The sequence below is a fragment of the Euprymna scolopes genome, chromosome 10, assembly GCF_053919585.1.
Source record: "Euprymna scolopes isolate OS-2025 chromosome 10, ASM5391958v1, whole genome shotgun sequence".
Lineage (NCBI taxonomy): Eukaryota > Metazoa > Mollusca > Cephalopoda > Sepiida > Sepiolidae > Euprymna > Euprymna scolopes.
Window position 1 is genome coordinate 72,429,126 of NC_136491.1, and position 17,531 is coordinate 72,446,656.

Consider the following 17,531-nt stretch of genomic DNA (forward strand, 5'->3'; position numbering starts at 1 on the left):
AAGCAGGTGAAACCGCTGAACATTTCTGGAGTCAGATTCCCATTTATTTTCCCTCATATGATGGCAAAGTTAGACATAAGGTCATTTTTTTATTGTGAGGGAAACGCAGCTTCCCAAAAAGAGATACTCTGAATTTAGACAAAAAAAATGAAAATTGCCTCATTCTATAAGGATGTCTCATTCATTGACCAAGGATAGAACAGATGAAATTTGATATCAGAACGGATACTACATGTTGATCTTACTCAAAGACAGAGTTAAGTGCTGCAGAGACTATTGATTTCACAAAGGTTAGAACAATGTTTCAAAAATAAAAAAGTTAATCTGTAATTTTGAATTAAATAAATTCAAATTCATATTATTTGGATTATACGAAATACTGCTCTCATCTTGAGTGTTATTTTTTTTTCCACAGAGTGACATATAAAGTATTAATCCATGTGAGTGATCTCCCCTGAAGAATCTCCCAACAGGTGAGGCAGCTTCAATCAGAAGTTGTACGGCTGCCATTACTTTATATACTTATAGCTAAAAGGAGTACAAATAAAAAGATACTCTCTCTGTATCCGTTGTCAAAGTCATTATTTCACATATTTATATTCTTCTTTATACATATTTAACAGTTCTTGACTTTTCAATTAACATAATGCATTTGGTAAAAATTCAGTTGTAAGTGGCACTCTTCTGGGTGCTGAAGGTTCAATCTTCAGGGTGGGAAATGCTCAAAATGCAATTGTAAATTACTTAAAACTACAACTCAATTATGATTGATTAAATGAGAGCATACAGTCCCTATGGATTAAATATAAATTCTGTGCAGATCCTTGTGTTCAACATGATACACTTCAAAAAGATCAGGGTTACATTGGCCGAAACACTATGAAAATAACACAAGATGAGAACAGTAGTCCGAATAACCCAAATAATCTAAATTATCAATCCCCATTTCAAATAATCATAAACGTAAATAAATTCAATTTTTGAATATATGTCGCGAAAGGGAAATGTAATTTGAACAAACACCAAAAAATTACTGGCTTGAATAGCCACTCTCTTTCATTTTCTCTTTCATTTAGATACGAAATTAATGGGTTTTTACAAAGTCATTGACATTTTTCAACCAGTGAAAATGGTTCCTACTTGATTTAAATCCAAAATTTAATAATCAAATGCAAAGTTAGAAATGTCAATAAAAACAGACCAAATGAACTAACAAAAGCAGATCCAGGCTGGTGGATAAGGAAAGAAGACTAGAACATATGCTCTCTACCCATCCCTGCTCCTTTAGCCAGGAGAGGCAAAATAAAGTGTATGGTCTTTCTACATTTTCATATGTATATTCCTACACACTAACAAGAGGTCAGAAAAACAGAAATGAATTGCTACTAGTGTTGGGACGATTAATCGAAATCGGAATCAGGAAAATTGGAACTTTTTGGGGTATTGGAATCGGAAAAATTATAGTATAATTTCCAGGATTCTTTAAAATTTTAAAATAAAAAATGAAACAAGCATAAATTGGTTATTTTTTTTATTAGAAGTTGTTCCTTTACAACATACGACTGAGAAGGGCCACAGAATAAGTTATAAATCTCATTTACAAATTTAACATTGATTAGCAGAATTTAATTTATTTTATTTATTGGACATTTATAACTTGCCTATTGCCTTTGTAATCATTTCCATCTATTTGCTAAAATGTCTATGTGCCCTCATTCAAGGGAGTTCATATGATTATTAACAAGTTTTAAATGCTCTGGGGAGGGGGGAATTTCATTGTTGCCAATTGTACATTGGGGTGGTTGTCATCAGCTTCTTCTGAAATAATTAGTTTTATGGCACCTTTTTGGACCCAAGGAAATCCTCAGACTCTCCAAACCTAATTTAATTTGTTTTTATTAATTTTTATTGTAAGCAAAGTAAATGTTCTAGAGTTCATTTGCCTATTCAATATCACAGATTTTAAAAAACTTTTTAAAAAACTTTTCACACTTTTTTTTTTTTTTGATTAATGGCCTGGCATTTTTTTCTTCTGGCGCTGGTTTTGTCGGATCACCACATCCTTTGAAATATTTCATGTTTCCTTATATTTTTTTTGGCTTTGGCACAAGTGAAAATAAAGATGAAAATCTTACAAGTTTATCAAAACTTTGGAAGAGCAAACATTTTGTTAACTTAAAAAAAATTTATTTATATTTAAAATACCCAAAAGATATGAGATTCTACTTTTTTAGGCGATTATGTATGAGCAGACTGAAACTTTATTTTAGAATTTAGAATGGGGGTTCAGTTGTGCACGTACTTATAATGTAAACTGATCCCATTTCAGTGCATTATAACTTTTTAAGCAGTTAAGTAATTTTTAAAACTAATTCTAAGGCCGATCAGCAAAATCATAAAATACATGAAATTGCTATATTTTTCGTATTGCCACACATACTTAGGGTTAATAGTAGGAAAGGAGCATGGATTTTATGACTTTTAACAATACTATATATTAATATGATAGAGTGTATGTTATTTATTTTGTGTGTCACGATTACACGCAAATGACTGTTGTTTAATTATGGATTCCCATTTCTTATAATAAATAATTTTACCAAGAATTCTTCATAAGTTTTGGTTTTGGCTTCGATTAGAGCTGATGACACTCAAGTCATTTATTTTCTTATAAATAATTTTACCAAGAATTCTTCATAAGTTTTGGTTTCGGTTTAAATTATAGCTGATGGCATTTAAATCATTTATTTTTTTGGTGCCCGGAAAACTTGTACCTGGAAAATTTGTTCCTTTTTGCTAGGTAGGAAAACTGACTTCTTATTGAATAAATATTGATTGAAAACGCATTTTATAATTGTTCTTGAAGGAGATATTGGCTTTAAAGGCAACTATGCACCCTCATAATATTTTAAAAAAATTATTTTTAAGTCTTGTTTTAAAAAAATAAACTTGATCACGGAGTCAAAACACAAAAAACGAAACCATATATTTATTTTAAAAATAGTTTTAAAATTTTTTGTGTTATTGTTACAAAAAAAAAATAAAAGAAACAAAACAAAAAATAAAAGAAAACAAATATTTTATTTAGAAGAATTAATTTAGTTTAAACAATTCGAAACAATAAAAAAGAAAACACAGTAATTATGTATTTTTAGTGCCGTGTCGAAATAATAACATTATTATTTAATAATTTTTTTATTGGATTTTTATAAAGTAAAATAGCTTCTTTTTTTTTGTTTTTGAACAAATAAATAATTTAAATGAAACATTTTTTGGGATTAAAGCAACCTTGAAGCAAAAAATTAATAATTTAAATGTTTTTGGACCGAAAAGCGCCACCTGGTGACAGTTTAGTTAAACACACCAAGAAAAGATGGCTGCCGTTCACATACTGCACAAGTGCCTTTTGTTGTTTCATGAACACAAAAAGTGTTAAATCTAAATTAATTTTTCTAAATAAAATATTTATTTTATTATTTAATAATACAGGAAGTGTTTTCTTTTTGTTTGTTTGTTTCGTAATAACACAAGAAATGTTAAAAACTATAATAATTTTTTTTAATAAATATATGGTTTCGTTTTTTGTGTCTTCTGTTAAGTTTCGTTACATAATCGACCATATCCACTTCCGGTAGCTTGATTTTTTTTTTTTTTGCCGAGCAGTGATCTTGGATATTACCTAAAAATATAAAAATTTATTTTCTTTTGGAGGGAGGGGGCTCGTTTTAAAACTATATCTACCTCAGTATTTTCTTTAATTTTCTATTTTTGAGCGATTATCGAGACTCCTAAGACGTGATCCTCTCATGTCGGACATTTTTTGTTCAAAAGTAACACTCGACATTACTTTTTTTTTCCAAAAATTTTTTTAACTTAATAAACTCTTTAAAATAAGTTGAACCACTAAAAAATTACAAAGCTAGGTAGAAAACAAACACTTAGAAAAATCAATTTAATTTTTTTAAGACAACAGTAAACAAGTAAAAATATTTTAAAAAATATTATGGAGAGTATAGTATCTTTAAAAACAATATCTCCTTCGAGAACGGTCAGAAAATGTATTTTCGATCGATATTTATTCAATAAGGGACCAGTTTTCCTACCTAGCAAAAAGGGACGAGTTTTCTGAGTACAAGTATTCCGGGTACCAGTTTTCCAGGGACGAGTTTTCCTAAATTCATTCTTTTATAAATGATTTTACCAAGAATTCTTCATAAGTTTTGGTTTCGATTATGGCTGATGGAACTCCAGTGATCCATTCTTTTTTTAATAAATAATTTTATCAAGAATTCTTTATAAATTTTAGTTTTGGATTCGATTATTGCTGAAGGAAAAGCTGATGCCCCAAAGTCATATGGATATATTTTTTTATTTTTGAAATCCTAACTTTATAATATATAAAAATCGATTGAACATCAACTCTATAATAATATATACGAAATCTGCAAGAATTAAAATATCATATTTAAGTGAACTTAACAACTTGGCTACGCCGGGCATCCTTGCTAGCTTAGATAAATACTTTTGCAGTTTTAACAAGAGTTACAATAATATCAGAGCATCTCTATTTACGCCATGAATACCAACATCAATATATTACATATGAATGAGTCCCCTGTGGAATTTGCACGGGTCCCGCTAGTTATTATTATTTGCATCACGTTTTTGTTTTCGTTTTGTTTTTTTACAGCAAAGCAAATCAATTTAATAATCGACCAAATTCATATAATTAAAATAAAATTTAAACATTCATAGAAGGAAGACACATAATAGTTAACAAAGCCTAACGTCCTCTCCATGTTAAAAATGATTTTCTAAGTAGTAACATTATTATTTAGAAATTCGTTCGTAACAATGGGGGGGGGAGCTTTATTAATATTTTGTTCTAACATCGTTTTCTCATTTTACTTACCAATCATCGACTATTTTCAACTGTTTATGAAAACTTTCAAGTAGCATGTTGTACACTAACGACAAACTGATACAATTTTGCTTTGTTTAAAATCAAAATAGACCTTTTGTTGTCTTTCAATTTGCAATGTATTACAAGGAAAACATTTGAGAAAAAATATACACGGAAACTACCCGGGGATTTATGTAATAATTTGAAAATTTAAGAAAAAAACAGAAACATCTCTAATTAAATATTTATAAATATTGAAAGAATCAGGATCGTTAATCGAATAGGAATCGGAAATTTAGAACAGAATCGGTAATTGGATCAGAATTGGGAAAAATTTTGGAATCGTCCCACTACTAATTGCTACCCACTCACATGCACAGAACAAAGGTAGGTCCAGACATACACAGTACCATGTTGCCTATTACTCGTATATACATCTTAACACTAACAAATATACAGACATAGAAACCCCAACCCATCATGTTTGCTTATTCACTGAACCATCTCTACAAAAGCACGAGTTTGCATAAACTTTCCTGAACTAACATTTCTTGACTAAAATGACTTTTATCTTCCTGTAAAATTATAGTTCTGTAAATGTTTTATCATTACCATTTACAAAACTTTTTTCATGTGTTTAGTTAGCACTTGCTAACTGGTGACCCATTCAGAGCATTCATATTTTTATCCATCTTTTTCATTTACCAATTTAGCTATGTTTTATATTAATTGTTAACATGGTTCTTGTCAATCCTCAAAAATGCTGCTGTTGTCTAAAATACATAAATACATTATCTGAAAGGAGCAACTCTCTCTCTCTCACTCTCTCTCTCTCTCTCTCTCTCTCTCTCTCTCTGTATATATATATATATAATTCCAGGTTAATATTTTCCAGAGATAAAGCAACCAATGAATTTTAACGAGGTTCATATAAGAGTGTTCAATACGGAAGTAAAGCAAGATATATTTTTTATTTGTTTTACATAAGTCCGTGATGAAAATTGGGAAAATATTGGACAAAAAACTTTTCTCACCCGTAAATAAAAGTTGATAATTTTTAATCTTTAATTAAGGATCACTTTCACTGTCAAAACTTTTAATTTGATCTAAGAAATGCGTACATGACAGATTTTGTCATTGACCCATTTTTGAATTCATTTCACCTGGATGCTTGTCTGGACATCTGAACACCATTACCCAACCGTCTAACTTGCATTTTTAAATTCTAATCCCCATCCATGACGTAAAGGTGTGTACATGTCTTGCTTTTGTTTTGTGTTTTTGGTTTACTGGGTTTTTTTTGTATACTTTTTGTTTATCAGTGTATAATTTTATATTTCATTATTAAAATTATTATTATTATTATTATTATTATTATTATTATTTCTTATTCTTTTTCTTATATTTCATAATTTTATTCCCTCCATTTCTTCTTCTTTTTTTCACTTATTTTAAATATCATATGACTAACCTCTTAAGTTAAGTATGCTGGAATTTTTTTCCAATTTTCATCGTAGACTTTACTTTTGCATAAGTAATATCGTCTGAAGATGTCTCTAGTTACTTGTAACTGGCTGACCGAAACATGCTCATGAATGTGTAGTAACATATAAATCCTTATATAAAACAAATAAAATGACTACTTCATTTAATCACATAAATTAATATACGAAAGTATAAATTTATGCGTAAACTTTAAGTATTTACTCCAACAGTGTTCAATACGTAGGTAGAGCTAGGTAGTAAGTTATAAAATATATATGGCAATTAAGCTACACAGAATATTCTGCATTTCATCCACGCTAGGATTCATCCTATATATATATATATATATATATATATATATATATATATATATATATATATATATATATAGGATTCATCCTATATATATATATATATATATATATATATATATATAGGATTCATCCTATATATATATATATATATATATATATATATATATATATAGGATTCATCATATATATATATATATATATATATATATATATATATATATATAGTAATTTATAAAATATATATGGCGATTAAGCTACACTGAATATTCAGCGCTTCATCCACTCTAGGATTTCTCAGGCTTATGCGTGAATTCTGTGGCTGTTTATCGTTTTTATATGGTCCTCTTCTATTGAGGATTTAGTTAGCCAATCAGCTTTCTAGTATCCACCGCGCCCCTTCCTATCAGCCAATGGGTATGCATTTTTTCGGACAAAGGATCTGTTTTAAAACTAGGTTAGTGTTTTTTTGGGGTTTTTTTAGTTTATATATAAATATATATATGTGTACATACATATATGCACATATATATACATATATATATACAGATATATATATATATGTGTGATCGTTTATGTATATTCATGTTTATCTAATTTATTTATTTGTTTATTTTCTATTGTTTTTGTTAATTTTAAAACTATTTTGTATCGCTATCCTAGAGTAAATTTTATTTTGTGAACATAGTTATTTGCTATTTCTCTTCTACAGTTTAATAGATATTGGGGTTCTTTAAAGTACAGGATAGCAAATTTTTCATGAAGGCATAATCTACATGGGTCGTCTAGATGCCTACACGTGGTAGCTTGTCTTATTATTTTCCATTCAGCTACCGGCGAATGTCCGCTTTCTTTGAGTTCCCAGTATTTATTCACTAGTGTTGTTTTTATACAGTGTTTTTTATTGTTGAATGTACTTTTGTGGTCATAGTATCGGGTTTTGAAATCTAAGGAAGTCATGCCTACATAATATTTCTTGTTATTCAGGTTTTCTTTCGCAAATATTGTTGCCTGATAAACTATGCTTTTAGTTAGACATTTATTTTGAACTGGGCAAAGTGTGCAGTGTCTACAGTTGCATTTATCTTGTTCGTTATTAGTATTTTTATTTATAGTATGGTTGTTCTTGTCCGGGGTTGGTTTATTATTATTATTATTATTATTATTATTATTATTATTATTTCTGCTAGTGTTAGTTTTATTTTTGTCATGGTGTTTACTTTTTTTATTGTTTATTTTGTTGTTGTTTACATTGTTTTTATTTAGTATTTTGTTATTATGTGCTTTAATTATCATCTCTAAATTTTCGCAACAACTGTAGGATAACTTTAAGGTATTTTTATTGAAGAGTTTGTGTAAGGGGTTGGTTGCGGGAAAGTGTTTTTCAATAAGATCTAGAAATTTCTTGCCAAGTTTTGTTTTTAACATTTGATTATATGTGGCCGTATACCAAATTATAGTTCTTTTTCTTCTATTTTTAATTTTATTAGAGTTATTGGTGTTTTGTTGCTTATATTTGATATCGATATTTTTGTATCCACTATTTTTTAGGGCTGTTTCGTAGATATTGGTTGACCTGTTAAATGCATTTTCATCGCTTGAGTTATTACTGAGTCTACTTACGATCGAGTTAGGAATGTGTTTTATAATTGATAGTGGGTGATTGGACTTAGGGTTTACATAAATTGGAGTAGCGTTATCTTTTAAGTAGGGTTCATATGTGTTTTTATCTAAATTTAACGTGACGTCCAGGAAGTTTGTTATTTTTATGTTAGCTGATACGTCTGCTTTTAGGCCTAATTTTTTCATTTCCTTGTGTATGATTTTCTTAAAGTTTTCTCCCTTGACTTGATTTAGTTAGTAATTTATAAAATATATATGGCGATTAAGTTACACTGAATATTCGGCGTTTCATCCACTCTAGGATTCCTTAGGCTTATGCGCGAATTCTGACGGACTAGCTATAATAATAAAAAAATCCAACAAAGTCAAGGGAGAAAACTTTAAGAAAATCATACACAAGGAAATGAAAAAATTAGGCCTAAAAGCAGACGTATCGGCTAACATAAAAATAACAAACTTCCTGGATGTCACGTTAAATTTAGATAAAAACACATATGAACCCTACTTAAAAGATAACGCTACTCCAATTTACGTAAACCCTAAGTCTAGTGTGGGATTCATCAGGAATGAAATAAATCAATAAAATTATAGATGACGTTCGGGGGGAGTTATATTGAATTCTAAGATAAAGGAGGAGCGTATTATATAGAGTGTAATGCAAAAAGGTGTATAGGGTCTTTATCATAGTTTTAAATGTAGGTAGGTAGTAAAGAGTCCCCTTCATCTCCAAACTAAATGTTTGTATACCCTTATTTATTAAATGAACCATTCTATATTTATCAATATATAGTTTTTGTGACTTCATTTTCAATTCTAATTGTTTTCCTATATAAGCTCCAATGAAACTCGTTGAGCTTTATATTATCTCGATAAATCTCCTCTTATAGAATTAAACTCACTCTTCTTCTAACTCACTAAACTATATATATATATATATATATATATATATATATATATATATATATATATATATATATATTACTTATAATGTAAATGTAAATTACATTTATTCATACACAATACTAACCTATTTTTATATTTAAAAAAAAAATGAATTTCAAAAAATTTAAGAAATACTGTTTGGAAACAAAAATATTTTGAAGAACTAAATCAGCAAACTTCAAATATAAAAAGATAACTAAAGTTGACCTACACAGCTCACCCTAACAGTTTCTTTTTTTTTACTGAGCCTCATATTGCAATGATTCTTACTATTCCTTGATTATAGTATCATATAATTTAGCTTAAATCTGTTGAATGATTTTCGATTTTGCCTGCAACAATCATGGTTCAAAGATCAAACAAAAAATACTTACAACTGCAACAGCTGCACCTGATTTGATCTCTTGAGGACTGACTGTGGAAAAGTAGGCAACATTTGCCAAGACATAAATAAGTGTCACCATGATGATAGAAATCCAGATGGCTTTTGGTAAATTTCTGGAAAAAAAAAGTGATAAAAAATAATTCTTTGATTGAAGACATTAATACCCAAAACATCTAAAGGGGGGGGGGTGATATTTTTTGGAGAGAGGTGTCATGAAGTATGAAAAATAGATTTTTATTCATGATCAAAAATCAAAAACCAAGATAAATGACACAACTTGCTCAGAGCTTTATTCAAGTGAAAACAAAAAGTAGAAAGGAAAATGAAGAACACATCAAAATATAATAAATTTATATAAAAAAGGGCAGATGTCTTTTTGTATGTATGCATGTATGTCCAGCTAAGAGTCAAAAACGATAAAACAAATATCCATAAAGTTGGTATTTTCTTGATCAGTGTTGTCCCGGATGAATAATATTTAAAATAAAAAAAATTCATTCTTAAGCCCTAAAGTCTAAGCAAAGCAAGGAACACCCTATTCTAATTTCTATGCAATTCTGATTTACTGTGTCGTCAGTGTACTTATGCAAAATATGGATCCTACTATTTTTTAGTTATAATGCTCAACTAAAATATAACTTTATATGGTATTTTTTAATATGAAAATGTTAGTTCAAAGTCCATAATAGTTACAAAAAGCTGTCGTTAGTATTTTAACAGTTTGCATTCTGTATAAGTACACATTTGTGAAGTGATAATTAGGGCTATGACAAGAGAATATTCTTTTTATTATTCTGACTCGAGTATATATCAGTTAATGTCTTATATGTTTTTATATAGAGTGATGTGGTTCTCGATTGATTAACTGTGTCAGATATATACTCAAGAGTCAAAACAATGATAAGAATATTCTCTTGTCACATCCCTAGTGATAATCAATGACAATGGCTGTAACACTATCATTTTATTAAAATATTAGTTAAAAATACAGAATAGGTTTAAATCACAGTGTGTAAATAAAAGATGCTGCAAGAATAATTTTTTCTGTGCTTTTTTAAATAATGTATTTAAATGTAAAAAAAAAAGAGTTGAATTATTAAATTGTTAGATGAAAATGCAGTATAGTTTTAAATCACACATAAATCAAAAATGTTGCGTGTCTAAATTTGTATGCATTTGCTTTTAATTATGGATTTTATGTGTGAAAAAAAAATCGAATTAAAAGTATGAAAAGTTTGAATGTTGAATGTTTTGTTAGGTTAAAATAATCAAAAGCAACACTAGGAAATTTTTTTTCATAGGGTCAGTTTTAAAAAAGTATATCTGGTTAGGTTTGAGTTCTGTAGAAGCACCTCCCTTTATTTTAATCTGTTCTGCAAAAGGCTACTGGTTAAGGGTTATTTATTATTAATTGTATTAAATGGATTTGTTCTATTTGTTTAACTTCGTCATGTTATGCATAATTACATACTTTAAACAGCTAGTGAGGGGGGTTGATTTGGCTGTATTTTATTTTCTCAGTATACCCTGAATTTCTTAAAGCATTATTAAAGAAGGTAGAGTTTTGACTGAAGATTTTTTATCAGCAGAGAGTCTAGATATTCTACTTGAGACAGAAGGTACTATAGATTTTATAATTGAATTCGAGTGATGGGAAAATTTGTGAATATAGAAAAGTGTCAGGTTGAGTTTTAATAGTGACTGTCAGATTTGGAGTTAGGTTTAGTGAGATATCTAAAAGTTAGAGATTTTCTTATCATATTTAATAGCTATGGAATGGCCGAAGTTATTAAGAAAATGGCCGAAGTTATTAAGAAAATGGCCGAAGTTATTAAGAAAATGGGTACTCATGCACTTATTGATCCATACTGAAATAATAATGTTATTATTTAAAAAGGCATTCTTAACATGGGGAGGCGAGGGTGTTTTTTTTGGGGGGTTTTTTTTTACAGTGATCACCACTTATCAAAGCCCGGAAGCCACTCAGGGATAAGGGTTATTTTGTACCTATTCTGTATTTTAACCTTACAATTGAATAAAAAAACATACCATAAAACTTTAATTAAACTTGGAAATATAATTTTAAAAATAGCGCAGAACAGTAAGTGCATTAGCACCAGAAAATGATTTAATTTCTGAATAGTTTTATTAAATTTTGATTATTTAATGTATCTTTATTCCTCACTTACCATTTCTATTTTTAGGCTAGAATACACTACTTATTCTGTCCACTTCAAATTTAACGGCTAAATGATCTCCCCTTTTGAAACATACTTCATTTTTGATTAAGCACAATTTGCTTCTTTACCTTAGCATATTTAGTATTTTAATCCCATTACTATAGCAAAATTCTTGAATTTATTTTCATAATTTTATTTTATTTTATTACTAATTTTATTTCTAATTTAATATGTATTGATATATGTATGTATGCCTGAGCCATTTTGTGGATTGTGTATCTGTGTGTATGTGCATATGTAGATGTGTACATATTTATATTGCTATTTATGTATGTATGTGTCTATATGTGCCTGTGTATATATGTACACAGTGGCTTTGTGGACATAGAAACTTTGTGACATATAACATTTAGTCCTATTCCACCCACACTGTTTGATCTATCAGACTGGAAAATTAATGTTTCCTTCCTTCCTCTTCCCTGCCCAATTCTACTAGTTTGAATTTGTTCTAAAAATTTGTTCTTACATATCATTTTCTAGATTAAAATCTTTGTAGCATAATTCATTTGAATTTTTATTGGTTGATGGAAGTGAATGGGAGTTTTTTCTCTCGTTGTAAAGCCAATAATAATATATAATAATAATAATATAAGACTATTCTATGGTTAAAATTTATGACAATTGGAAAAAAGAACCTATAATTTCGAACCAATAAAATATGCCCAAATTTGAGTACATTTGTATATATAGTGTCATGGCAAACCAGCTTTAGTTTTGCTACTTTGGGTTTTTGCTTTGTTGTCTCGCCTGTGGTCCTGCCAGGCCACTAATAGATATACCATCTGTTTCGGAAAATTTTAAAAGTTTAAAATCTCAGCGACTATTGATCAGAATTTGACAAATGAAAGCTCGTTGGAAACGTAATGACCTGAATTGTGTAATGGGCTATGTAACATTTGTCCTTAAGGTTGCACATTAAGGGGATCATACATAATCCAAAGACTATTTTTGGCACTTTTTTATAGCCATAAAATGTTTTTTATAGCCATAAAATGTTTTTTATAGCCATAAAATGTCTCAATCATAGTCATTTGTTTTCCTAGTTTTGCATATGAATGACAAAATATCTGATTTTTCCCCAAAACCTCTGGCCTTGATGGAGGGGAGACTAAAACTTGCTGCTATGGTTTCAAATGATCTGAAATAACAGAAAGGGGAGACTTGATACCAAATATTTCTCATATTATATCTCCCCTTTTTAGTTTTCATACATAAAATAAATTTAATAGTGTATAAGGATTATTTGGTCTTGGAGATATTCATAATTGTACCCCATTTCCAAAAGAGAACATATGAGAAATATTGGGAATCAAATCTTCTCTTGCTGTTATTCCAGATCACTTGAAACCATAGCAGCAAATTTTAGTCTCCCCTCCATCAAAGCCAGAGGTTTGGGGGAAATATATATATATATATATATATTTTGTATACAGAAAGTTGTTAGTTGAGACAGATCATTGGTACCGTCGGTTTCAAGCCCGATAATAAGGCCCGTTTAAGGTATCCTTATCAAGCTCTCTTCAGCCAATATTCGTCTCTTAAACGGGCCTTATTATTGGGCTTGAAACCGACAGTACCAATGATCTGTCTCAACTAACAACTTTCTGTATACAAAATATAAATACGCTCTTACATTTTGGATTTTCCTCTTAATTGAGCACTCTGCTGGAATTCTTTTTCCAAAAAAAAAACTAATCATATATATATATATATATATATATATATATATATATATATATATATATATACTGGTAGCCAAAACCAAATTGAATATTGAAATGCTTATATCTTTGGTTCTATGGGACGAAACATGAAAATTTGCAGACTTTTTAAAGATTATAATACCATTCTATGGTTAAAATTTGGCGACCATTATTAAAAAATAATCTATATTTTTGAACCAATAAAATATGCTGACATTTTTCTACATTTATATACATGGTGTCTTGCCAGACCAACTTCAGTTTTGCTGCATTGGGATGAATTTTGCTTAGGATTTTTTTGTTTGTTTGCTTGTCGCCCCTACATACATAGATATTTAGTGTTTGGAAATTATATATATATATATATATATATATATATAATCCTCAGAAATTTCAAGATATTTCTAACTTTTTTCCTCTTCTTTTTAAGTGATATTTTTTTATAAAATAAAATAGTTCCCTCTATTATAATAGTTGGAAATATGTATGCAGTTTATCCAGAGTCAGAATAATGTATGGTCAAGGAAAGCATGTTGCTTTACCAAGTATGTAAAATTAGAAATTCCCTTGATGAAGAATTGTTAAATTTAATTAAATGATAGTTTCAAAAAGCCAAAACAATACAATATTTCATACATATATATATACTTTTTTAAGTGTCAAAAAATATATAAAGAAATATTAACTTTCATATAGCCATCATTTATTTCAAACTAGCGAGGCTCCCCAGCATTATTTTCCAGGGCTGACAACCATAATTTAATTTTTTTTCAGGAGAAGGAAGATCTTATGTTCTAGCTTTGTGTCATACTTCCACTAGGCAATGCCGGTACACAGATCCTGCTAGTATATATATATTTTATATATATATACTAGCGGGGGTACCCGGCGTTGCCCGAGTGTTTGTTTCCGGGACAGGGGGAGTAGTTTTAAAAAATGTTATGGTAGGTAAGTAGGAAGGATCAAACCCGGAGTAATGAGTAAAAGTAGGAAAATAAAGTGTGAAAAAAAAAAAAAAAAAAAAACATCTGCAACGTTAACAGTTCGGCCACCAAGAAAAGTCCATTCCAGTTGTTTAGAAAAAAAACAAAAAAAAAACGACTACGGTAGGTCGGCGCGAACGTGAAAATATAATATGAATTGTCCAGCACGCTAACCACTACGCCACAGAGCACTGCAGGTTAGTTTAGTGATTTTAAATAACTTTACATGAAAGAACTACGAAGCCAAACCGGTGTTCTCTTCTCAACTGTTCCTTGTGAACGATCCCCAAACGGTGTTAAGTGGTGGCAGGCGGAGGAGGAATTTATTAGAGAGACATTATTTTACCACTTCCATTGATGTTGGCCGTGACTTCTCAGCAGAAAAAGTATAGAAATCTAAGATTATCGGGGAATTTGAGAAATAATAAGCCTATAACACACCTCAGATATTGTTCTGCCGTTTGTGCATATAATATTTGCATGAAATATCTTGATTTTTAATCCTATTAATGCTAAAATCAGACGGGAAAAAATGAGTTCATTTTATTTATATAGAGATATATAGTCGAATGAAATGCTTCCATGATTTGGAGGAAAATGTGTCTCCATTCAAGAATTCTTGTGTGTTTGTGAATAACCACAAAATCTTTGGAGATCAAAAATATATTTGAAATGCTTTGATCTCTAACTGATCTCAAAGATTGACTGCCTCCTGTTATAATTGTCAGCAGCAACAATGACAATGGCCACATTATAGTTGATTAATCGTTGGATCAACTGCAACAACTGTTATAATTGGTGCTATGATGTAGGGCAAAATATGCCAGAATGTGATAAGTATGTATACTTATACTGTTATAATTGGTTGCCAGTGAAAAGGACTGATCTAAGAGATAAAAAAACAAAAAAAAAAGAAATCAAAGAAAAGAATTGATCATGCGAGTGTGCTGTTGTCTCAGTTGACTTCTCTGGTGTTGTCAGGATTAAGAAAGAAGATTGTGATTAACTGACGGAGAGTAATAATAATTGTGTTTGCTTCTCTTGAATCAAAGGATATTACTGATAATGGTGATGAAGGAGGCTGTATAGAGATAGAGTCAAAATACGATATTGAAAATGATGAATGAGGTGATCATATCAAGATCAAAATTATTGATCACCTTGGAGATCGATCTAAAGCTGTCCGATACATTACATTAAGTAATTGAGGTAAGAAAATTGAGAACGTTCAGAAATCAAGTAGCACAAAGATAGTGCGGTAATAGATAAGAACTTGTGGTGAAGCAGAGATGCAATTCAAGCGGACACCAGAAAGCAACTTTATTAGCTGTTTGTAAAAATTTAAAGGTGCTTCTATAGAAGGGCTTCCATATTGATCAGAATCATCCATTAGCAATTTACTGAACAAATCATGAATGGCCGAAGCAGTTTTTAATTTGAAAGCTGCTAAAATATGTAAAAAGGCAGATGACCCTTAAGTATATGAATGCAAAAGGGTGGGGGTTAATTTTAGGGTTAAAATAATTTTTAGCCGCCCCCCCCTCCCTACACCGATAAAATTTAAAACAAAAAACTTCATAAAAAATGCAAATGAAAGAAATAAAGTTGATTTACTAATTTGAAAACAAAAAAAAAAAAATTAAACCTATTCTTAACACAGGGAAGATGGAGATAATTGACTATAACCTCTAATTTAATTTAATGTTGATACTAATTGACTGTTCAATGATGGCTGAGCCATGTTTTGTAAATCATAATCAAAAACATGCAGATTAATATAAGCCTCTTCCTATAGAAGTACTGATTTAAATAAAAAATATGTGAAGAAAAAAGATAAGAAAAAAAAAATACTTACTTGACTGGATCTTTTAACTCTTCAATTACAAAATTCAGGTAATTCCTAAAAAAAAAAAAAAATTAACACCATATAGTTTTATTGAATAAGATTTAGCAAATTCAAAAAACAAAATAAAAGAAAAAATATTTTACAAACATTTGATAAATTCTCCCTGCACAGGAAAACAAAAACAAGATTTACTACATATGGATCAGGAATTCTTAAGATTGGAGTGTATCTCAAAATCTTCTTCATTTTCTATATTTGCTGCAGCAGATCAGGCTGTCTGAAGATACTGGTTTCCTAACCTAAAATTTCAGCTATAACTAACTTAGTCGTTGATCTTCTTTTTCCCATACAGAGATCTTTCTCTCCCTCCGACTCGTCTCAGTTAAGCTCTTTACCGTTCTCTCTCAATACTAAGTGTCATCCAAATATATCTACTCTCAAATGAAAATCCAATATGTCCAATTGTCTCTCAACTACCCTCAGCCCACTATCAGAACTAGTGTCATCTGTCGGTTTCCCACCTTGTGCTTACTAGAAAGCTTACTTTCTTTCTCATGCTCACCTTCCTCACTGAGAAATCTAACAAATATGTGTCATGGCGTCACTGGTCTGTGTAATACAATTGGTCACTTGATCTTTTATATTGTCATTCACATTCCTAGTTAATCTATTCCTGTGATTCCAACCAAAAGGAGTGAAGGGACCAATCCGTAGTATGTCAATAGCTGTTTTCTGTAAATGTAGGACACTTGAGGTAGCAAGGTCAGTTGGTAGGAGAGGCCGAGGAAAACATGAAAGGAAATGTTAAGGTTGGATTTGAGAGAAACAGGAAAGAATAAAGACCTGGGCAGAGATAGGTTATTTGGGAAGTCAATTTTACATAGCATGTTCATTTTATATAGCATGTTCATTTTATATAGCAAGTTCATTTTATATAGCTACTAGCAGGAGGACCCTGCGTTGGTGAGGGTTGAACGAGGATCACTAATATGTATTTTTTTTCAATATGCTGATAATAACATTCTTACTTTGCTTTTATTGCCCTCTTGTCATTCCATTTTACCCACTAATATAGTCAGAAGAAGCTGAAATGATAGAAAACTCTGATTT

At 29.9% G+C, this 17,531-nt stretch overlaps 1 protein-coding gene across 1 annotated transcript in view; it reads right to left on the reverse strand.

The window, feature by feature from the left end:
• The window catches only part of LOC145286103 (large neutral amino acids transporter small subunit 1-like), a 111,320-nt gene that overhangs the window by 39,214 nt on the left and 54,575 nt on the right, over positions 1–17,531 (reverse strand). The window contains exons 4-5 of the mRNA XM_080134795.1: positions 16,431–16,475; positions 9,639–9,762 (exon numbers count right to left, since the gene is read on the reverse strand). Of these exons, the coding sequence (XP_079990921.1) occupies positions 9,639–9,762; positions 16,431–16,475 (169 nt within the window). The remainder of the gene's footprint in view (positions 1–9,638; positions 9,763–16,430; positions 16,476–17,531) is intronic.